The 23,914-nt window shown below is 47.2% G+C and overlaps 1 protein-coding gene across 1 annotated transcript; it reads right to left on the bottom strand.

Moving 5' to 3' along the window:
• Positions 1-1,005: 1,005 nt before the first annotated feature.
• On the bottom strand, positions 1,006-11,816 carry LOC146797788 (interferon lambda-3-like). Its single transcript, XM_085627639.1, has 7 exons — positions 11,693-11,816; positions 10,899-11,010; positions 8,991-9,151; positions 3,222-3,299; positions 2,739-2,882; positions 2,560-2,640; positions 1,006-2,435 (listed from the first exon to the last, which is right to left on the bottom strand). Exons 3-7 carry the CDS (start codon positions 9,147-9,149, stop codon positions 2,277-2,279), a joined length of 621 nt encoding a protein of 206 aa, XP_085483765.1. The 5' UTR covers positions 9,150-9,151; positions 10,899-11,010; positions 11,693-11,816; the 3' UTR covers positions 1,006-2,276.
• Positions 11,817-23,914: the final 12,098 nt, after the last annotated feature.

The raw sequence follows: 23,914 nt of genomic DNA, 5'->3' as shown, positions 1-23,914 counted from the left end.
ACGTCGTCGACCTTCAGGGACCACGTGGCTGCAGAGTCAAGCTACACCTTCCTTCCTGTTTGCACCCGACATCGCCTGGTACCCACCTGGTGCCACGCTGGTCACTGGCTAGTGACTGTGAACACTGTCCCCTCTGCTTACAGGTCTTCAACATCTCCGATCCACTCTTGGATCCACTGCATCTCTTCCCGACCGACCGCCTGCAGCACTTTTGTCTACAGGCCCCACGGAACCGATAGAAGAAACCCGACGCACTTCGAGGCCTATGCACCCGCTTCCTGTGGGTGAGGTAAAGCTGGCACTCCTGTGCCCAAGTGTAGTATTACATCTCTAGTGCCTGTGTTCCAAATCTTAAGTTCCTAGGTCATCCGGAAGATTCCTTTTGCAGTAACTTTGTACTTTTTACGCACCCATTGAAACCTATGGGAGCACGCGTGTGACTATTTGCTCTGCACACGCCACCCGTGGACCTCCTGGTCACTAACTGACGTTAGCTCCTTGTAGGCCCAGCGATTCTAGAGGCCCTAGGCCTTTTCCCTTTTCTGTTCGTGGTACTTATACCACTATTTTAGTATATGGTTCGAGTGGCCACCAGGGCCTATCCATATAAAGTGCAACTTCTGTGTATTCTGTGATAATCTTGTTTGACGATTTGTGCTCCTGTGCTCATAAAGAGACTAGGGGTTACTTTGAGAAATAAATACATATATATTTTGAATATATATCTGTGTGGTGTCCTTTCATTGGTATAAAAGGGGGTTGCATTTGGTAAAACAGCTGGCTTAACACGCATCACGAGTTTAGCCTCAAAGACTGCTTAGCCTACGCTACCACTAGGGCAGCTAGTCCAAAAAGGTTGACTTACAACCACACCATAAGGGTTGCTTGGCATGGTACAAGGTGGTCACTAGAACTAGTGAACAGCATATACCAGGCCAACTTCTCACAATGTGTAAAAATAACGCCAGGTGGCTTTTATTAAAAAAGAGTAACCAGCAGCTCATTTATACTCCTACAAATTACAGAATATGTTAGAAAATAAGGCACATACAATTGTAATATGCTGAAAAGGCAAGCCTCTGATACACCATGTTAAAACATTGTTTTCAGAAATAAGAAAGAAGACATATCTACATGTTGATCTGATGAAACGTCTCTCCTGCTTGTCTTTATAAAAAACATTCATGATTGGTTTGTCGTCACGTACAGTCATAATTTAGAGCAGTTCATCTGGAAGAAGGAAATTCCCTGAGATTTGACTCCAAACTACTTGCAGTCTATCTTCCCTGTTATCTCCACAAACCTTATGACATCTCCCTGCCCATGAACCTGGTTTCTTGTATGAAGACAAACACTGGCTTTCAGTCATTGCATAGCACTGGTTTACAGAAAGCATAAACCACAAGTCACTTTATGTTCACAAGTTAAATAAACTCAACACCTGTAACAACATTATTACTATTACAGGAAATCAGAATAATTTATATAAATAATAATAATATTTAAATAAATATGAGGCAATAATTATGGAAACTAAGGCAGGGTTAAACTCAAAGAACATGATGGATTTCAGTATCCATTTAGGACTCTAAAACCCTTTATAATAAATAACAATTTATATAAATATTAGTTTGATCGAAAGTGCTTCTCACTGGAGTATAATTCAGAATTAGCCCCTCTTGACAGTGAATGATGAGGACTGTCCTCAGACACACACCCGTGTCCCTCTCTTTCGTGCTTCCAAGTGTGGCCGTTGTCGGACACGGATTGGCCAGTCCGGCTTCTGCAGAATGCCATTGCTCCCAGTGTGTGTGATGTTCCTTACCCTGCGACAACACATCAGAAGCTTCTTAGCACCCTTATTCCTAGAAAGTTAGAGTGGACAGGCCTCTGCTGACCTTATAACTTCCAATAGGACCATAAATAGTTATAATAGAGAGCTCTGTGTAGGCCCCAGAGAAAAAATGCAATACTTTGCTGCGAAAGCATCATGCCTTAACTTGGCAAAAAAATTCCCTTACAAAATAAGTACTGAAATGTTTTCCCTTGGAAGTGCAAAATTCCTAGTATTTTCTATTTCTCAGTCTTCTCAAATCAGGAAGTGATATAACCTAATGTGTCCTATAAGGACCTCTATGATACAGTAACTAAGCAGTGGACAGGAGTCCTTAGAAAGTTTCCCAGCGTCCTTTCTAGCACAGTTTCAGATGGAATATCTTGGTTCCCGTGGGGGCGAGGAGGAATGCTGATGAAGATAAAACACTGGGATGGCCATGTCATTCTTGCTTCTGATTGGCTGTAGTGAGTTCTTGGGCCGGGGACAGATGTTGCACCATTTTGTCACACCGATCCATGTATGCGGCGCACTTGATGTCCTCGTTCAGCATCTGGATGAGATTGAGGATGACTGTTTTCTCGAGGCACTCCTGGGATTCCTAGAGAGGACATCATGAGAACGTTATACATTTAAAAAGTCTCACTCTATGTTAGAGAGTGGGCTTCACTCCACCTAATTACTGCCTAAGTGGAAATCCCTGCCAAGCCCCGCTATCCTCTTACCATATCTTTTTTCTTGTTGAATTCCGTCAGCCAAGTGACAAGTTGCTGGGATGGCTGGTTCTCATGGGCTCGAGAATTCACCTGCAAGACAATGTGAGAAATTAAATGATGTCCCCAATGATGCAGGACATAACAATGTATGAGTCATAATGTAGACCTTGGCTTAGGTTTCAACTTACACAGGGCCCCAGGCTTCTTCTGATGCCCTCCAGTATCTGTAGTGGTTCTGACACATACTTGGACAGCTCAGAGTTGCTGATGTTCTCTAACACAAGGACGGCCAATTCCACATTCTTTTCAACTAAGACGAGCCGGTCATGGCCCTGTGAGAAAGAAGAGCGACACTTTGAGAAATGTCTCTGACGGTGCAGATATAAGAGAGGACCTCTAAAGAAGGAGGTGCTTGAGGTGGGGGGTCTGGCACTAATGGGCTCTTGGAGTTAGAGATTTCACTACTGCATGGTTATGCACATGTTGAGCAGAAACTCCAGGCTGGGCCTACTTTCATCTAGTGTTCAGGGCCTCTCTTACTGTACGTAAGGACCTCTGAAGATTGGAAGAGAAGAGTTTAGGTGAAATGTACACGTAAGCCACAGAGCAGTCCTTCAAAGAAGGTCCACATGAGACATGGGACTGGATTTTATTTTAGGGGATTCTCCTACCTTGAAATGGAACACAGACGACCTCTGCTGCAAGATCTTCCTGGAACATTTCCACACATTTGGTTGCATCGTCTCCTCCTGGGACATAATACAGAGACATTAGACAGAGAAAATTCAAACAGACTGGAGAGCTCTACAGACACAAGGCTAACAATGGAGCTGTGATTATAAGAACAGTCTACGCTAGCTGCTTCCCATTGATTACCTGAGTGATTCTTCTTAGAAGATGGCCTCTTACCGGCTTGTAGCTAAGCTGCACATGCAAGGATGTCATCAGGTGAAAAGTGCCTCCCGCACCTGAGAGACTTTCCCATTCTGGGATCTATTTAGAAATATGAGATCAACCTCACTCCTCTTGGCTCTCCCAACACCAGTGTTTATCCCATTGCTTTTGTATTTTATGTAATGTCCTATTACTTACCGGTAATCTTCATTACTCCGGGTCCCGTAGTCCTCGACACCGTCATGGACAAGTGAGATGTAACTATCTCACTGACAGAAAAATGAACGAAGGAATGCTGGACCTATCCTTCCCCCTCCCACTGGGAGTACATAAGGAGTACCGTCCCAGCATTCCTCCTGAAATACCAAGCCCCAATGAAGGCCGGCAGACAGGGAGGGAGGGAAGGAAGTCATGACGGTGTCGAGGACTACGGGACCCGGAGTAATGAAGATTACCGGTAAGTAATAGGACATTACCCCCAGGTCCCTCCGTCCTCGACACCGTCATGGACAAGTGAGAAATACCAAAGCAAACACCGGCATTCATACCAGAAAACACAACAAACCACCAGGATAGCAAACAAACCCAGAGATTTATTGGAAATAAAGTAGGAAAAAACATTAGGAGCGAACAGAGCTCAACACCCCCAATGCAAAACCCCCATCATCCCCCAACAGATTGAGGAGGCGATAATGCCTGATGAAAGTATTGGAAGAGGCCCACGTGGCAGCCCTACAAATCTCAGAGAGAGGAACACCCTGAACCTCCGCCCAAGAAGCAGCCACCCCTCTCATAGAACGACCCTGAACCCCCAAAGGAGGAGGAGAACCAGACAGAGAGTAGGCCAAGGAAATGACTTGCTTCAGCCAACGGCCGATGGACACAGAAGAAGCCTTACTCCCAAGCGAAGCCGCACCAAAGGAGACAAAAAGGGAGTCCGACTTGCGAAAAACCGCTGTACGGTCCAGATAAATGCGCAAAGCCCTGCACACATCCAACAAAGACCACTGGGGACCACCAGGAGAATCCAAAACAGAGCCCAGGGCAGGTAAAACCAACTCCTGACACCTGTGAAATTGCGAAGAAACCTTTGGCACAAAAGAAGAATCCAGTCGGAGCACCACACCCTCCTCCGTGAAGGAAAGAAAAGGAGGCCGCGCCATCAAGGCTCCCAACTCCCCAAGACGACGAGCAGAGGTGACAGCCACCAGGAAAACCACCTTGAGAGTGAGAAATTTTAAATCCACCACATCCAAAGGCTCAAAAGGAGGACCGATCAAAACCCGCAGGACCGAAGGCAAATCCCACAGGGGAAAAGAAGGACGAGGAACAGGCCGAGAAACAGTAAAACTGCGTAGAAGACGAGAAACCAAGTCTTCAATATCCGAAAGATTCCCCCACGGGGAACGAAAAGCCCGAACAGCGGCCCACTGGGCCCGCAGAGTAGACACAGCCAAACCCTTCTCGAAACCTTCCCACAAAAATTGAAGGACAACCTGTAAGGAACAGAACAAAGGGGAGACCCCCAACGCCGAACACCAACGATCAAAATTACCCCAATGCCTATCATAAGCCTTAAGGGTAGAAGGCCGCCGGGAACGCTGAAGAGCCACCGCTAAATGCTCCGGGAAACCGTGCCGTCTCCAACCCTGCCTCTCAACTTCCACACCGACAACCGCAACCGGAGAAGTGACAGGCACGGGGAAGACCGAAGTGGAGACGGAGACAGGGGAAGAAACCAGGGACCCTGCACCGCCAAAAGACGCACCGTTGGAAACCAAGACCTCCGAGGCCAAAACGGCAGGACCGCCACCACCTCCCGATCCTCCTGACACAAACGGGCCAGAAACCTGGGAACCAGAGCCAGGGGGGGGAAGGCATAGAGGAGACGCGACGGCCACGGGAGGGACAGAGCGTCCACCCCCCAGCAACCCTCCTGCAGAAACCGGGAGCAAAACCGAGGGAGCTGAGCATTGTGCCGGGAGGCAAAGAGGTCCAGAAAGGGACGCCCAAACCTCCCGCACACAAGCCGAAACGCAACCGGGGTGAGAGACAACTCCAGAGAATCCGGAAAGCACCGACTCAGGGTATCCGCCACAAAGTTGTCCACTCCCCGAAGATGAACCGCCGTCAGAGACAGCAGATGGCCCTCCGCCCAACAAAACAGGGGCACCACTATCGCATTCAAAGAAGCCGAACGAATCCCCCCTTGATGATTCAGATAAGCCACCGTCACCATATTGTCGGACCGCACCAACACGTTCCGACCGAGCAACAGATCCCGAAAACCCATCACAGCTCGGGACACCGCCGTGAGCTCTCTCCAGTTGGACGACCGGCGGATCCAGGAGGGACCAACGACCTTGAAGGGAGCGAGACCCCAAGGTCGCCCCCCAACCCAAGGCGCTGGCATCCGACGTCAAGACCAGAGAAGGAGAAGACTGTAGGGGCAGACCCAAAGACAGATGATCCCTCACAGACCACCAAAGAAGAACCGGGAGGACCACCGGAGACACAGGAATAAGAACATCCAAGTCGCGGGACATGGGATCCCAGAGAGACAGGAGGTACACCCAAAGGGGGCGCAGATGAAAACGCGCCCAGGCGACCGTAAAAACTGTTGCCGCCATCAGACCCATAAGACGCAACCAAAGGCGCACCGGAAAGGCACCCCCCACCCGGAAACGACGAGCAAGGGTCACCAACGTCACAACCCGAGGCTCGGGGAGGAACACACGGTTCAGATCCGAACGGAAGCGGGCCCCAATGAAAACCATGTCCTGTGACGGCGTCAGTTGACATTTGGGCAAGTTGATCAGGAAACCATGGGCCTGCAACGCCGAGCACAACACCTCCCTGGCCTCCAGCAACAGGACCCGAGATGGAGCATGGATCAACCAGTCGTCTAAATAGGGATACACCATCACCCCCTGGAGATGAAGCCACGCGACCAAAGGCACCACCACCTTCGTAAACACCCTTGGCGCCGACCGGAGACCGAATGGCAACACCATGAACTGGTAATGACGCCCCTGAACACAAAACCGCAGAAACCTGCGGGATCGAGGATGGACTGAGACATGGTAATACGCATCCTGAAGATCGAGGGTACACATGAAGTGACCCGGCAGCACCAATGGAATCACCCTCTGCAAGGTCTCCATGCGGAAAGGAATTTTGGCCACCCATTTGTTCATAACCCGCAGATCCAAAATCAAGCGGAAACCCCCCGTGTTCTTTGGAACCAGAAAGACCAGGGAATAGAAACCCAACCCCGTCTCCAACGGAGGAACCTCCTGAATGGCACCCTTCCGAAGAAGGTCCAGAATACCGAGAGAAAGATGAGACCGCTTCACACGACTCGAAGGCCAAGGAGTCGGCCGATCACCCGAGTCTGGAGGAGGAGCCGTAAACTCCAGAACATAACCCTGGAGAATGATGTCCAACACCCAGACGTCGGAACAAGACTGAACCCAGGCATCCAGGAAGAAGCGCAGCCGCCCTCCAACCAACAACCCGGGAACCACCGCCAAAGAGTCAGGAACGTGGCTTAGCAGGAGGAGGGGACTTAGCCTTACGGTCCCGACCACGGCCAGAAGCAAACCTACCCTGGCCTCTCACAAACTGCCTACGAGAAGCAGGGCGAAAGAAAGATTTGGGTTTAGAAGGGACAGGAGCAGTAGCAGAGACTTTAAAAGAAGAAGAATGCTTCTTTTCCTTAAACAATTTGTGCAATTTCGCCTCCAACTCCCCCCCAAACAACATTGTACCCTGAAAGGGCAACCTCAAAGCGCATGCTTTCTGCGCAGAGTCAGTTTTCCAGTCCTTAAGGACAAGACTGCGACGTGCAGCCACACAAGCCCCCCCGGACAGAGCAGAAGCACGCACAACGTCAAAGGAGACATCAGACAGCAGCTCCACCTGACGCTCAATCTGCTCAAGTAAACCAGAACAGTCCGTGGCATTATCCATAGACTGATAGAGAGACTTTAGGTCAGACAACAGGGACTGCGACACATAAGTCCCGTAGATGCCCGCCCTCAAGGCCAGGTGGGAACCAGAATACACCTTACGGAGCGCCACATCCGCCTTCTTGTCAACCGGATCCTTCAGCACAGCATCTTCAGCAAGGGAAGTACGCCCCACCAAACTAGCCACAAACGAGTCAATAGGAATTGAATCAGGCAGTTCAGTAGCCATATCCTGCAGAGGATAGAGTTTAGTCATGAATCGCGGAATCAGAATGCGATCAGGATCAGCCCACTCGCGCTTCAAAACATCCTTGATGAAGGGATGGACAGGTACATCGACAGTGGCAGCACTCTGAAATTGTCGCAACAAAGGGCCCCTAGAGGTACTAGGCGTGTCCCCGTCAGGGAACCCCATGTTCTCTTTAACATGCTGCACAATAATGGTCATAGCATCCTTGTCCACATATTTGCCCTTCAACTCTTCATCCCCCAAACCAGCAGACTCATCGCCACTAGAGGCCGAAGAAACAGGAGCGGGACACCTGCGACGGGATCCAACATCACCCATCTCAGTCAAAGTTTCCCTGATCAAGCGCTTAATATGCGCATCAGCACCAGCATCACGGCGCCTGGACCTGGCAGGTGAGGGGGACCTGGAAGCACTAGAAGAAGAGGAAGACCTCTCCCGGTGATGTCTTTTCCTGGAATGCTTTCCCATCGTAAAGAACACACCAACAACAGCAAAATCGCCAGAGATAACAACCGCTATGCGGTACTCACCCCAAACGCTCGTATATAACGAGTTTCCCAAAGCCGGTAACCTCGAGGCGCCTGACTTCCGTCCACACGATCAAAAACCGGAAGTCAGGCATGACGACTTCCGGCCGGGGAAGGAGCTCCAACCAATCCAGAGGAGCAGCTCGGCCGCGCCCCCCAGCAAGCCCGCCAGGCCAGGAGAGGCGGCCATCGGGCCAAGATGCAACCAACGCGGTATTACACCGCCGCGAGGCTGACGAAAATGGAGAGGCCCGTGCCACTCCCCCCAAGCCCAGCAGGGAGGGAGAGGCCAACAACGAAGGGCCGCCGGCACCAGGTAAGAACCAGCAGCCACAACGCAGGATCCAGAAAGAAGGCAGGAGCGCCCCCGCTCCTGCCGCGTCCTCACACTGTCAGGATGACAGAAAAAAGAACAGGAGGAATGCTGGGACGGTACTCCTTATGTACTCCCAGTGGGAGGGGGAAGGGTAGGTCCAGCATTCCTTCGTTCTTTTTTCTGTCAGTGAGATAGTTACATCTCACTTGTCCATGACGGTGTCGAGGACGGAGGGACCTGGGGGTAATGATAATATTTGCTTCACTGTGCTTTTCCCTCAAGAGGTACAGCTACCAGGTAACCAGAGAAAAGTGATTGACAGGTAAATATACACCCAGGAATTAACACATCTTGTGCTTACCTTGTGCATTCAGTTCTACAGCACAATGTTAAAAATTGAGCAGATCTACTGTCTGTAAGAAGTCAGTGCATTCCATTGATGCGCAGAAAGATGTACTAATGCTACCTACTGTTTAACTTACGTATTTGTTCCGTAAATCCTGCGCGGCTCTGAGGTGGGACGGTAGGAGAGTCTGGTACTGGGAGAGGTGGCACATTCCCTTTGGCGCCTTCCTGGGGAAAGCCTCTGTTGACAGCATGGCCAGGGATGCCACGGCTAAAAATAAAGTCTTTGGATCCATTTCTGTTGTGGGATAGAGGCAAACAACTATATGATTAGTGCCTATTTTAATAAATACATTATAAATATTATAATAAAGAGAAATCACATGCAGCCATAGCAGGCAAACAAGCTTTTCAAACATAAAGCTTGTTAATGTAAACATGTTCAAGATATTGCATTTGTATAAAATATCCAATGACTTCTTGTTGTATCTAGAAATGACCGAATGTGCTCTCCGTCCTGAGAGGGCTTCAGAGAGGTCTCTGTCAGCAACTTGAGAGCCTCAAAGAGGTGTATGAGGGCAACGTGAGGGCTTCAGAGAGCTGTATGAGGGCAACGTGAGGGCTTCAGAGAGGTGTATGAGGGCAACGTGAAGGCTTCAGAGAGGTCTCTGTCAACAACTTGAGAGCCTCAGAGAGGTGTATGAGGGCAACGTGATGGCTTCAGAGGTCTCAGTCAGCAACTTGAGAACCTCAGAGAGGTGTACGAGGGCAACGTGAGGACTTCAGAGAGGGCTCTGTCAGCAAATTGAGAGCCTCAGAGAGGTGTATGAGGGCAACGTGACGGCTTCAGAGAGGTCTCAGTCAGCAACTTGAGAGCCTCAGAGAGGTGTATAAGGGCAACGTGAGGGCTTCAGAGAGGGCTCTGTCAGCAACTTGAGAGCCTCAGAGAGGTGTATGAGGGCAACGTGAGGGCTTCAGAGAGGTCTCAGTCAGCAACTTGAGAGCCTCAGAGAGGTGTATGAGGGCAACGTGAGGGCTTCAGAGAGGTGTATGAGAGCAACATGAGGGCTTCTGAGAGGTCTCAGTCAGCAACTTGAGAGCCTCAGAGAGGTGTAGGAGGGCAACGTGAGGGCTTCAGAGAGGTCTCAGTCAGCAACTTGTGAGCCTCAGAGAGGTGTATGAGGGCAACGTGAGGGCTTCAGAGAGGTCTCAGTCAGCAACTTGAGAGCCTCAGAGAGGTGTATGAGGGCAACGTGAGGGCTTCAGAGAGGGCTCAGTCTGCAACTTGAGAGCCTCAGAGAGGTGTATGAGGGCAACGTGAGGGCGTCAGAGAGGTGTATGAGGGTAACATGAAGGCTTCAGAGAGGTCTCAGTCAGCAACTTGAGAGCCTCAGAGAGGTGTATGAGGGCAACGTGGGGGCTTCAGAGAGGGCTCTTGTCAACAAGGGGTGGTCTTCTTCTTTACTATACAAACACACATAAGAGTGAGATGTACAATTTCTATTTTTTTTTCAAGGATACAAGATGTGACTTGAAGAAATGATCCCTTCGTTTTGCTTTCTCTTATTTCTCGTTTCTCACATTCAGTCACACAGCGGACAGTGAACTATATGAACCAACCATTTGCAAGAATTTGACGAGCACTGGTATGTAATGTGTAACTTCACCAGTACCAGCGCAGTTATCGGCTCCTGCCATGATATTTCTACATGCAAAGCTTCCTGGATCAGCACAGACATCCCTCTCCCTTTAGTCCAACTCAGTCAACTTTGTTGTGGCAGCGCAGATATCTCTCCCTCTAGCCCAGCTCTCTCTCTGGCTGCCAGTGACGTCACAGATATCCTCTTTCTGCAATCCATCTATGTCTCTGATCCTACCTGTTACAGCACACGCATCTCTCTTTTAATTCTGGCTCTACCTCTGTTTCTGCCTCCGATAGCAAAGGAGTGCGGCTGATGTGCACATGGTGGGTCCCCTTCTGCCATTGCATAGACGAGCTAAAAAACAATGACATGGAATGTACCCAGAGTAAAGCAGTCTCTCACCTCTGTGCAGTCTTGTGCTTGGGTCCTCTTGTCTCTCCTTTCTCAGCTCCTGTTCTCTTCTCGAGTGTTCCTGGCTCCTCCATTACTTGTGCTTTTATACCTGCAACTTTAACTTTACAAAAAGGTAAATGCACTTGTATTTTTGACTTGTGTTTCGCGGGGAAACACCTGCAGGAATGTCACAGTGATGATGACAGAGAAGAGAAAACGAGTGCGCGCACCGCAGGTAAGTGGGAGGGGCCAGGATCGCGCTCGTGCTGTCCCGCCTCCAGACTCCACACCCTCCAGACTCCACCCCCTCGAGACTCGCCACTTCCCCATCCAGTCTTTCATTTTCCTGATATCAACAACCGCGCGGTGTGTTCTGAGCTGTGGCTGCTTCTGTCTGTGAGCAGGGTCAAAAACCCAAGTGGCTTTTCGTTTTATGTTAGTTTACTCTGACATCAGCGACGTGAGGTACAGAGGGTCTCCTGTGAGGGGCTTTGATGATGCGAGGTGAGTGGACGTCCTACAGCCTGTGGTTATCGATACAGGGGGTGATTCTTAAATATTCATTTTCATTCTAGTACAGTGGCTTTGGTCCGACTTTTTGTATTTTCTCTGTCGCTCGAACTTGGCCCGAGGGCTTTAGACAGCGGGACAAGTCGTCGCAGATTTTCCCGCACAGCTCTATTTTTTCAGTGACCTGGCATTTCCTTGCAGCATTATTTTCTAATTTATATACAGGCCCTGGTATTGCAAAGAGGGACGGATGCGCGTGCACGTTAAAATGTGAACATGTAGTGGAAACTCACCTTTCCTCTCCCTGTGTATTTAAAGCACAGCGAGGCCAGAGTTAGCGGTTCTGCAGACTCCCTGTCCAGTGCTGCAGCATCATTCATGCGTCACGGCAGGATCGAAAGAGCAGAGGAGACCCTGAGCTACGGTTTATCAGACTCCCTGTCAGCGTCATCACAGCACGTCGGAGGGAGAGGGGTTATATAATGAAAACATGATGTCGCACTACTGTCGTCTGACATGTATCAGACATTGGGACAATTTTAAATCTACATTAAATTTCAAACAAGGTGACATTCATGTTTTTTTTTAGCTTCATATTGTAGAAACTTCTTTATTTTCTTTAAACCATTTGCATCTCTCGACCACATTCTCCTCCTCGCCCTCGCAGACACACATTGATGCTTACTCATTCCTGATTTTACACTTTGCTTTCTGGTACTTGTAGTTCTGTTTTTATCTTTATAAACTGCGTGGCTACAACTAACAGAATGCAAATGAAATCAAACTAATTAACTACTTGCTTCAGATCTATAATGTTTTATTTCGGACATACATGGTTTTCAGCAATGGCTCAAAAGGCAAAATCTCCACAATACTAATCTTTTTGTATTTATGTTACTTATAGACTGCCTCATAGTCCTTGGGATGTCTCAGTGCATGCCTTATAGTTCAAGTTCAGGGCAGCATTTAGTGCAAGGTCTATTTCAATCGCCTTTCATGTTTTTTTTCTTTTGGAGATCAGGTCACCCTAGCATTATAGCGCTTTACAAGAGAACCGGATTACTTTCCAAACTCTTTTTAATTATTTTTTTCCGCACACGACAATTAAGTGCCTGGTTTCGAGTTTGGCAGGTAGAGAACAGACCATCATGGTGGCCTAGGACATTACCTCTGCCATCCTGATGGAGTGTGGCCCGCTGAATTTAGAGTTGACCGGCAGCCTAGATGTCAGTTCGGTACATTGAAAGGAACCGTTGTCATGGCGGTTCCTGGCCGTGTGCTAAAAGTGTCTTGGGCGGCCAACATCGGTTTTGATGGCCTTCCAACAAACGTTAACTTTTTTACATTTTTCATTAACAAGCTCTGAAGCGGGAGTTTGTTATGAAAAACCAAAACAACTAATTCCTCCCATCACACATTTTCTTTAAAAAATACGGTTTATTACTCTGATTGTATTGCTGTATAGAACTGGAAAAATGCTGAAAAACATGCCCCCTGCACTGTAGCTTAACTATTGGCAGCGGGCATACAAAAAACGTATTGGAGGAATTATCTGTACAAGTGTGAGGTCCACTCTAAGGTAAGTTAATGGCAGTAATTACAGCTAAATGTTTACATTGGGGCCATCTGCATTTCGTTTCCCTGGCTGGCACCCATTTCTTGACCATTCCTGAAGTGGAGTGAAGCTGTGTGACAAGTTGGGCTTTGAGGGGCCTCAGAACATCTAGCTTTGAAAGGAAAGATGTGCTTTGAATTGTTACAATTAAATTGCCACGGGCTCTTGTGATGCTCAGTGCCCCAGCCCCTCTGGTCTTTCTGCTGCCTCTGAATGTCAACTGAAAGGGTTGGTAAGAAGTAGATGTGGGCTAGTCCAAAGTTACATGAATGGACATGGTTTCAGGGAGGCCTGGGGCGGCATGTGTCACAGCTCTCAACCAATCACAGCAGTATGGCTGGTGAGAGCAAGATTTGTCTATAATATTTACAACTGACAATCTCATAATTCTCATTCTAAAATAACCAAAAGAATGCTGATTCTACATGCACGTTAGCTTTTTGTGGCAACAGTGTCACTCCATATTAAATAATAAAATGAGCATTCAGCCTTGTTGTGTTACAAATCTGTCTCCTGAAGGTAAAATGTTCTGGTATTAGCAGCAGAAGCTCTGCCCAAGGATGTGTCCTAAGCAGATTGGGTCTCTCTTCAGAACAATGGAAGAGTACGTTAACTACTTGCTCTTAAGGTCTTTATTTAACTGATAGAGTCTGTGTAAATCAGGTATGGCAGACTTAGCTTTTCATCCTTGACTAAGTAGACCATTGAGGTAAGTAATAGAAACACCTGTTATTTCCAATGTTATGGAATGACACAATTGCTTCAACCACTTAATAGAAAGCTGTTCTTTGCTCGGGTGTTCTTACAAGGAACATAAATGAAAGGATTTACCAAAGTGAGGAGTCAAATTTACTTTCATATGGAATCAATCAATCAATCAAAGCATTTGTATAGCGCGCTACTCACCCAGAGGGTCTCAAGGCGCTAGGGGAGGGGGGACCGCTACTGCTCGAACAGCCAGGTCTTGAGCAGCTTCCTGAAGGCGAGGTGGTCCTGGGTCAGGTATTAGCAGAAGAAGCTCTCCCCAAGGATGTGTCCTAAGCAGATTGGGCTCTCTTTTCAGATTATCACAGATCTCGAACAATGGAAGAGTAAGTTAACTACTTGCTCTTAAGTAACCCTGGGCGTAGGAACATGCTACGCTTGCGTAGTTTGAGCAACTATGCGCTAGGCGAATTGCTCGTAGCACAGTGCAAAAACGCATAGCGAGCATTTTTTGCTTGCTCGCGGCCCTCAACGTCAAGTTGACGACCGCGAGCGAGCAAAATAACATCCCAGCAAGACTTTTTCCTCGTTCGCTATCAGCAACATCAAGTTGCCGATCGCGAGCGTGGAAAATAAACCTCCCGGTGAGATTCTGAACGCGGGGAGGTCAGGTTTCTCATTGTGAGTAGTCGCGTATGCTCGCGACCGCTCGCATTGAGAAACTACCAGTCTACGTTGAGAAAGCTGCCGCTCGAGTATAAATCTACTGGAGCGGCAGAAAACGACCGCTTGCACTGTGCAAGATGCCGTTTGCAATGATTGCACAGTGCGGACAAGCATCCGGCACTGTGCAATCAGTGCGAACAGCATTTGGCACAGTACACAATGCAGTTCGGGGAGCTACGCGTAGTTTGCATAGTGCGAAGTGCACTTCGCGTAGCTACGTAAAGCGCTACTACACGAACTACACCCTGGGTTACTCTTAAGGTCTTTATTTAACTGATAGAGTCTGTGTAAATCAGGTATGGCAGACTTGACTTTTCATCCTTGACTAAGTAGATGCAACAAGTTCCATTGAGGTAAGTAATAGAAACACCTGTTATTTCCAATGTTATGGAATGACGCAATTGCTTCAACCACTTAATAGAAAGTTGTTCTTTGCTCGGGTGTTTTTACAAGGAACATAAATGAAAGGATTTTACCAAAGTGAGGAGTCAAATTTACTTTCATATGGAATGCCTAGTAGGGAGTACATTTCTATAAAGTTATCTGGTGTGGTTCTGTTCAGTGCCGATACGTATGCCCTAGGGAATGTGTAGCTATTTTCAAGCTAAAAAACAGACATCATCAATGTTCTTGAAGAAGAGTTCAACAAATACACAATGTGCGATATTCCACAAAGAAAGAACAGTGATGTGACATACTGGCTTTCTCAGAACTAGGAATGGCCAACATTGTATAATTTTGCTTGAATCTCATGACCGTTCTACCATCATCTAGAAATGCAGATTTTCAATTGCCTTCATTCCATGAACCAACCAGAAAGAGCCTCAATGCTTGTAATGTCTCTTGAAATTCATATACTACTATTTTAGTGTTTTCCGATGAGTATGGTATTTCTTCATTCTATGCCTATAGAAATATAATTAAATCTCTAACAATAAAGTGCAAGTATGCAGTCTGTTTAAATAAATGTGGAAAAATACCACCAGCAGCACCTTCTTTTCCTCGCAAGCAAAATACACGTGAAGAAATACAGAGAAAATTGCAAAAAAATGATGGATAAACACAGATGGAAATGTCATGAAAAATAAATACCATAAAACTGTGAGGCTAACTTGTAACTTGCATTTTCTTGCTTTCTATTGTCTGGCTTTAATTGTTTTAGGCTGTCCAGCATGTCTCTGTCCCTTCATGGAGCTTAGCCCGTTTACTGTATTCTTCCATGAGTATTCACTTTCTGTAAACAAGCCTGTAAATGTTGTTCTTATCTTGGCCCATTTGCTGTGTTTTCAAAGACAGAGGTTCAGTAGCGGCTTCTGCCATGCAGTAGTGGTAGGAGGGAAGGAGGGTGGGGGTTAAAAAAAGAAAAGGGGCAAAGGCAAAGAAAAAAAAAAGTATCTTCCCGGCGGCTGCTTTCCTCTGTCCTCGTCCTCTTCAGGTTGACGAACCAGGAAGCACCCGGGCTCCCGACTCCCCTGACCAATCGCAACGCTGCAGTGTAGCGTTGTGACTGGTCTTAGTGCTGTAGTTCGGCGCTCAGCCAGGGAATGGGAGGCTTGCCTTCATGGCCTTGTCCAGTACATTTGACCTTGTGGACAAGGGCCGGTTGTGGGAACTTATGAGTCAGGTCGGTGTAGACGAGAGTCTGGTTGAACTTCTTAAGCGCTTACAGTGGGACGCTATAGCCCAGGTATGTTTTGGCAATGACGGGGAATGTACATCCACATTCAAAGTTGATAAAGGAGTTAGGCAGGGGTGTGTTTTAGCCCCTTTTAATTTTTATATTAATTCACTCAATCTAATTTTACAGCACAAAGGCAAGGATTTGCCTAGGGTAGGGGGATCAGTCCATTTCCGCATTAATGTAAGCTAATGACGCTGTGCTGCCATTGCGCACAGCAAACGGGCTTCAGCACTTGCTGGATACATTTAATGATTTCATGTTAAATTTGAAACTTAGGGGTCTATTTGTATGGCGGTCGGAAAACCACCCCGACCGCCCGCCGGTACCGTGGAAAAACCTTTGGCCAAATTAGGATCAACCACCAAAAAACACCGGCCGCGGCGGAACGGGGCCAAGAAAAACCGCCTGTAGCGGGTGGATATGGCCAAAACCTGTCCGCGGCGGTCGGTTTCGCAGAGAAACACCAACCCGCCGCAAGTATAGCGGAGACACCGCACGGGAAAGTAGAATATCCCCGATGGACCCAAGGTACGTTCCGCTGTTTCCGACCGCCGCGGTCGCAAACAGTGATGAATGGAAAAGCCGGCGGAAGAGCTGCAGCATAGCCACCGCTGCAGACGCTCCATGACAAATATGGCAGACAAATGAAAAAACCCACAATAAGGTCACAAAGTGCACACAGCAAACTAGCCATGCCCCCCCCCAACACAAAACACACCCCAATGACTTGGAAAAAAGAAAAATACAAATCCCAGTACAACCCACACAACACACCTGACAGCAATACCCCATTTGGACACGCCCACATAGCTGAGTATAAAACCAACCCCTTCCCTGACCAGAATCCCTTGCAATACTCCACAACTGAAGGGCCCAACACCAGAGCACAAAGGAGAGGCAAAGAACTCAACATCACCAGCCACACCACACACAGCATCACCACCACTTCCACACCTGCACTACTAACCCCCTACAAATCACACATCACTACCACACCCACCACTCACACCCCTGCACCCACAACCACTTTGCACACCAAACACCATGGCAACACATAAAATGCCCAAATTCACAGAGAGTGAGTTGACAGTCATGGTAGATGAGATAGTCGGAGTGAAACCACAACTGTTTGGTAGCCTGGTCCAACAGACACTATTAGCCACAAGAACACAAATGTGGGCAAGGATAGTCAAGAAGGTCAATGCAGTAGGGACCACCCCGCGATCCAAAAAGGAAATCATGAAGCGGTGGCATGACCTGAAGAGGGTTGTCAAAGAGAGGAGGAGCAAAAACTGTGAGCTGGCTGAGAGGACTGGCGGTGGCCCTCCTATTCCGCCAAAACCATTCACTCCATGGGAGGAGAAGGTGCTTGCCATACTGCAGCCAGAGAGTCTCACAGGAGTACCCCGGGGAGTGGAGACTGGTAAGTACAAACAAATGACTACCACCACACTGCTATGTACCATCAAGCACAACTACAAAACTACATTTCCTAGGCTCAAGTACATTCATATGCACCACACACTCCCCAACACATGTCTCACAGATCCAACATTCACTCACTCCCATCCACCCTAAACATAGCTAGCAACATCACCATGGGGGCATGTGCACAGGCAGCCAGCACAACAACAACCTTGTCCCACAGCTCAGCAAGGTGGAGCACTCCACACCGCCCAGAAGCATTTGGAAGCCATTGCAGTACACCAAACAAACTTACAGGTAGGTAGCCATCTTCCCTGGGAGGGTGTTTGTGGGTGGGAGGCCTGTACCACCACTCCCACCATGCCCCACCTGAGCAGGATGGAGCACTCCCCCACCAGAAGCAGTTGGAAGCCATTGCAGTACATCAAACAAACTTACAGTTAGGTAGCCATCTTCCCTGGGAGGGTGTTTGTGGGTGGGAGGCCTGTACCACCACTCCCACCATGCCCCCTGTCCCACACCTGAGCAGGATGAAACACTCCCCCACCCAGAAGCAGTAGGAAGCCATTGCAGTACACCACACAAACTTACAGGTAGGTAGCCATCTTCCCTGGGAGGGTGTTTGTGGGTGGGAGGCCTGTACCACCACTCCCACCATGCCCCCTGTCCCACACCTGAGCAGGATGGAACACTCCCCCACCCAGAAGCAGTAGGAAGCCATTGCAGTACACCACACAAACTTACAGGTAGGTAGCCATCTTCCCGGAGGTCTGTTTGGGGTTGGGATGCCTGAACAATAACTCACCCCAGGCCAACTCGTCCCCCAGACCATCACAATGGAGCCTCCCCTCCCACCCAGATGCATGTGTCAGCCATTGTATCACCACACACAAAATAACAGGTAGGTATACATATCATGCTTGCTAGTCACACCCTTGAGCAGAATGCAAGCCTCCAACACACACACAGATGTGTCAAGTCAAAGCCAAATGGGAAAACAGAACATGTAAGTAGCCAGTAGGTGCACACAGCCAGTGTACGCAAAAAGCATGGTGTCACATGACAACACCAGCCCCCTCATTGCACACACATACACACAGATCCTATTGCCACTCACAGTGTGCACACAGCTAAGCCAATGAGACTGTCACAGCAACCAAAGTGTGACACTCCACTGCACATGTAGGAGAAAGTCTGGGCACAATCATGCACAGCACTGAATTCCATGTGTAAGTGCCATGGGGCCAGAGCAGCAAGGAACAAATGAGAAACTAGAAAGCATGGTTGGTGGCAGTGTTCCCTCTAATTATTTTCCTCTGTGTGCGGTAGTGTATGGTCTCTGTGCGCTGCAGCCATGGCTATGTGCGGCAGGAACCACACCGCGCGTGTGCAGCGCCAAATATCACTCCAAACATTTGCTTAAAACCCTAGCAGCCCAGCTCTGTTAAGAAAAGACATTTTATTCCTCTGTCTGGTGTAACATTTCTTATACATTAATTTACACACTATGATTCAGTGTCTCTATGTAATGTGTATGCGATGTTAAGTGCTTAACACCTTACACTGGGATGAGTGGCACTATTCAACAATATAAATATGAAAGAGAGAGGGGTTATGGAGACTTGAGGGTCACTGTTAAACGTTGGTAATGAGAGTATCCGTGGCGGAGGTGGTCATTGTGGCGCCAACAAACATTGTCACACCAGGTGGTACCAGCACTAAAGCTGGCCCTGTTCAAATAGCACAAATAATTCCAGTGAAATTATGAAAACATCCCACATTGCAATTTGAAACCTTGGCAGCTAAATTGCTGCATTTCTTTTCTTAATAGGGTTGGGCTGTGGGATGATTGTGTGCATTTGTTATGGTTTTCGTGTTAATTGCAGCTCATGATGGGTGCTGCGATTAACATGAAAACTTTAAAAAATGCACAGTGACATCTTAAGGATTTTGAGTGCCTTGGCCAAACTTATTTCTGAGCCCCTGATTAGAACAGCTTTGGATTTATGATCTAATTTCAGCGTTTTTATGTCCTTTTTGGCCAGGTCACCGACACTGCAGAGGCACACTGGTCCAAATTCTAAATGTGCTTCCGTGTATTATTCAGGGATAGTGTTATGTGTTTTCAAAATCGGAACATAGCCTGAAGGAAAAGGAGAGGAGACTAGTGAGAAATAGGATTTAGTGGTGAAGAAAGGGGGAGAGAGGAACAAAGTAGAAAAAAAATCAGGGCGCAAAGACGAGAAATGGGTAAGGGGTAATGGAGAAATTGGTAAGAGAGGGACGGAAAGAGAAAGGCAGCCAGAGGCTTTGGAGAACTGGGAGAGAGAACGGAAATGGAAAACCGGTAAGAGAGAATGCAAAGAACAGGCAGTGAGAGGGAAATGGAGACAAGAATAGGATGGGGAGAAGGGTAAAGTGGGTAAACGTGGAGCGAGACTGATATGAGGAATAAGAAAAAGAAGAGAAGGAGATGGCGAGAGCAGCTGGGGAGTGGAAGAAAAAAGGACAAAACGTATGTCGGAGAATACAGCGAGTGTGGTATGCCAATGCTTCAGAAGTAGCGTCTCTGCATATCGACGTTGAGGGGGTTTCTATAAGGAGCCTTTTTCGCCATCTTGTCATTTCTAAACGCTTGCTCTATGTAACTAACTAAGAAGGGTGGAAGGCTGGTTAGGCCTTGCCAAGATTTTTAATCTTGCCAAGATGCAGGTCTAAGCAGATGGCAGCTGCAAGTGTGTAAATGACTGACCAATCTGTCGGGAGTATTCTCTTCACTACACTTCCTTCCCTTCTCTTTTTGAAACTAAGGGGCAGCAACATTGTCGTGGTGTCACCAGAGCTTTAAAACAAACATTTCCCCTTTCTTCCTTCCTCTGACCCCATTATGCCTGGAAAGAATAATCACCCTACAATTTGAAAAATATTTAGAAGCAAGCCAACGGTTGAATTCCCATTAGTCACTTTTCTGTCCCAACCACAGTACTGAAGCTGCACTCCTAGATGTAGGGCAAGCTCCTATCATAAGACAGTCTGGTTAACCTGATGAATTTCAGAGCTGTGTTTTGTACAGATCACCTCCTTTCGCCCTAATTTATGCAAGTACAAAAAAGAAAATCTCATGAACAATCAAACTGCTTCTTGTTAAAATGTCACATTTTGTCAAAAGGGGTTGTTAAATCTGTACTACCAGCGTGACCATAACAGACACTCAAGCAAGTCTCTGTCATTGGCAGCCTCATCACAATTAGAAAGATGGCTGGAGAGTTTAGCTGTTTTCAAATTCAGATGGATTTAATTTATACAAGCCATTGTTGCTACGTATTTATCTTATACAACTAGCAACCACTTACAAAGTCAGTAGTCCGACTTGTAGGTATGATCAGGGCTTTAGGTGGGCCGGGTCTCACCACACCGGCAGTTTTTTAAAGGAGGACTCGAAACTGGTCTCTACCGGGCTCTGTTTTGTGCCCTGGCACAGGCGGTCCATTTTTTTCCAGACTGCAGTGACACTAGGCACATCGATGTGCGCGTGCTCACACTGCTCACTTCTCACTAGTAGAGAAGTTAGGGCATGAGGTCATGCCAGATGGGCCTTGAAGGTAGGGTGACCATGAGTCGCGGATTTGTCTGGACAGTCCCGGTTTTTCAACAGTTGTAACAGCAGATTTCGGTAAAAGTGGCTCATGTCCCGGTTTTTTGAGAGGGTGAACTGAAAACAGTGAGAGGCATTTTTTAGGTGTTCCATAGCAGGGCTAGTAAGCTGTTATAAGTAAACAGTTTAATTAACAGGCATGAGGCTGGTTTTAAAAATTACATTTTATTTATTTTCTTAGTGCCTGTTCTGTGTTTCTATGAGGATGAGGACTGTCATTATTTGCCACTTTATTGATGTAAATTTTTTGTCCTTCCTCTATTTTTGCGAAATGGCCTGGTTTTTGGGTAGCACAATCTGGTCACCCTACTTGTAGGGGATGGGAAATCCTTTAAAGAGAGTCATTTTCTCTCTGGATTTCCCTTCTCTTTCCGAAACTCAGCAGCAGCAACATTGTTGTGGTGTCACCAGCGCTTTAAGTTGAAGCCTTTTCAATATTACATATAAGCCATGATTGCTGCATATTTATCTTATGCAACTAACAACCATTGACAAAGCCAATAGTCCTGACTTGTAGGTATCATATATCTGGATGCAATGACAAAAACAGCACAATACAAGTCAGGCGGTAGACTATGCTAAGTACAGATTTTTAGCTTCGTATCTTAAGCCATGCCCTTAATTATACTGGCCACGCCCCTTTGCGAGACCCCCCAGTTTTATCGTCCCACTTAAAGCCCTGGGTATGATGTTACTTGTTGTATCAAATATCTGGGTGCAATGACTGAAACAGGAAAATACTAGTAGGGTGGCACACTATGCCAAGCACGCAAAAGTATAAATCATACCACAGCTGCGCTCTATTAGGCAGACTCCCCAGGATATTGTGGCATGGATTAGCAAATTTAGCGGCACAAATATGGAAATTTAGCGGCACAAATATGGAAATTTAGCTGCATTTTTGCGGCACTTTACTTTACTCATAATCATTCATTTTCAGCCTGAAATCAATGGAAGCTGTTTTAGCAGAGCATTCCACTTTGAAATAGGCATGTTTAAAGTGTCTGCAGCTCTACGGAAGCACAGTTCCAATCCTAACCTCATAGGAGGGAGCTGTATTTATCCCTAGGATGTTCTAGTGCCATGTATGCACCCCTGTTGGGGCACCGCTGCCTAGGGATCCGAGAGGCAGGGCACCTCTTCCTTAGGCACCCTCTTTTGCCAATTGAGGGTGCCACTGGTGCCCTGCAACAATGGTTGCAACATAATATTTCTATTTTTAAATTTGCTGCAAAGATATTGGTAACAGATGACAAATGTGACTGTAAATCTGTTCCAGGTTACTCAATTGGTGACATAGAGGCTGCATTTTAAAATATCTTATAGAGTTAAGATACCTGTTGTAGAGACCATTGTGTGCCCTGCAATTTCGAGGGGACAGAGAAAAACTTAATTACGATACTAAAAAACAAGGTACTACACGTTTTAATAAAACAATTTTCAGGGCTTGAGTAACAGTTCTGTGGGTGCTGGTGGGGGTTGAAGACCCTCTGTGGCCTCCTCCTGGTGTAGAAGCAGGTAAACCTCTGACCCTGTCTCTGCGCAGTCGCTGGATGAAGGGAAACTCTCTAAACCTAAATTCAGATAAAATAGAGGTGGTGTACTCAGGCCATTTGGTATTTCAGAGACGTCTAAATTATTCCTGACTGCTTAGTGCGATAATAAGGCAAACAGAGGCATCGTTTCCATGGTAAAAAGGAATACAGAGGATTTCACATATACATGTTTTAGGTGCCCGCTCCTGCCCTTCCAGAACATCCAGACAGGATCAAATGGCTGCTTTATTTCTAGGAGAAGCCTGCTAGTGAAAGCAGCCGCATTTTATTGGACACTGCATGAGGCAAACCTGGATTTTAAAACCACAATCAGTGCTGAAAGGAGAATTGTGTCAAGGTGAGCATGCACATATTGACAAACAACTATGAAACTGATGCACGTCTGATATTGCACATCTTAGCTCACTGTATTTAGACATCATTGCGTCATGACGCACTCTTTCAAATGTAGCAATTGTTCAGCTAAACCTTGTAGAGTTGCCAAATTACCTTTTTGTTACCAAATACACGTTGCTGCATCATTTTGTAACATATAATGGGACGCGCCTCTGTCTAGGCGCCCCTGTCTAGGTGCCCCCCGCCCCACACCACCTTCGCCTAATTTAGGAAGAGAAATTCAGCAAGTCTACAAACATGACGTGTGCTTATCACGCCGTGTTTGTAGACTTGCTGAATTTCTTTTCTTAATAGAGCTCTGACTACGGGGTGATTGTGGGCCTTTGTTAAAGATTTCAGGTTAATCACAGCGCCCGTCTGGAGCTGCAATTAACATGAAAACTTTAACAGTGTCACACAATCACCCGCAGTGCAGCTCTTTTAAGAAGAGAAATTCAGCAAGTATACAAACAGGACGTGTGCTTTTCACGCCCTGTTTGTAGACTTGCGGAATTTCTTTCCTTAATAGAGCGCAGCTGCAGAGTGATTGGCAGATTGTGTGCTTTTGTTTAAAGTATTCATGTTAATTGCAGCTCGTGACATCGCTACAATTAACATGAAGGCTCAAACAAAAGCTCTACATGAAAGAAATACTTGTTTTTCGCACCGCTCACTTTTTAAAAGCAGCGGCGCGAACGTTCTTCTTTGATGTGCTGTGTGTGCGCGCTCCACACACAGCACTGGGTGCTACATTTAACAGAGGTGCGCGGGCGCGCA

This window comes from Triturus cristatus, chromosome 9 (genome assembly GCF_964204655.1).
Source record: "Triturus cristatus chromosome 9, aTriCri1.1, whole genome shotgun sequence".
Taxonomy (NCBI): Eukaryota; Metazoa; Chordata; class Amphibia; order Caudata; family Salamandridae; genus Triturus; species Triturus cristatus.
This window is presented reverse-complemented; position numbering and strand designations above follow the sequence as displayed.

What these genes read in the sequence shown, in the direction of transcription:
- LOC146797788 (XM_085627639.1), bottom strand. Translation starts at nt 9,149, where the DNA reads ATGGATCCAAAGACTTTATTTTTAGCCGTGGCATCCCTGGCCATGCTG. An exon ending in CGTCTGTGTTCCATTTCAAG is followed by an intron (nt 2,883 to 3,221) that starts GTAGGAGAATCC and finishes TCTTTCTCACAG; the next exon opens with GGCCATGACCGGCTCGTCTT. An exon ending in TCAACAAGAAAAAAGATATG is followed by an intron (nt 2,436 to 2,559) that starts GTAAGAGGATAG and finishes TGTCCTCTCTAG; the next exon opens with GAATCCCAGGAGTGCCTCGA.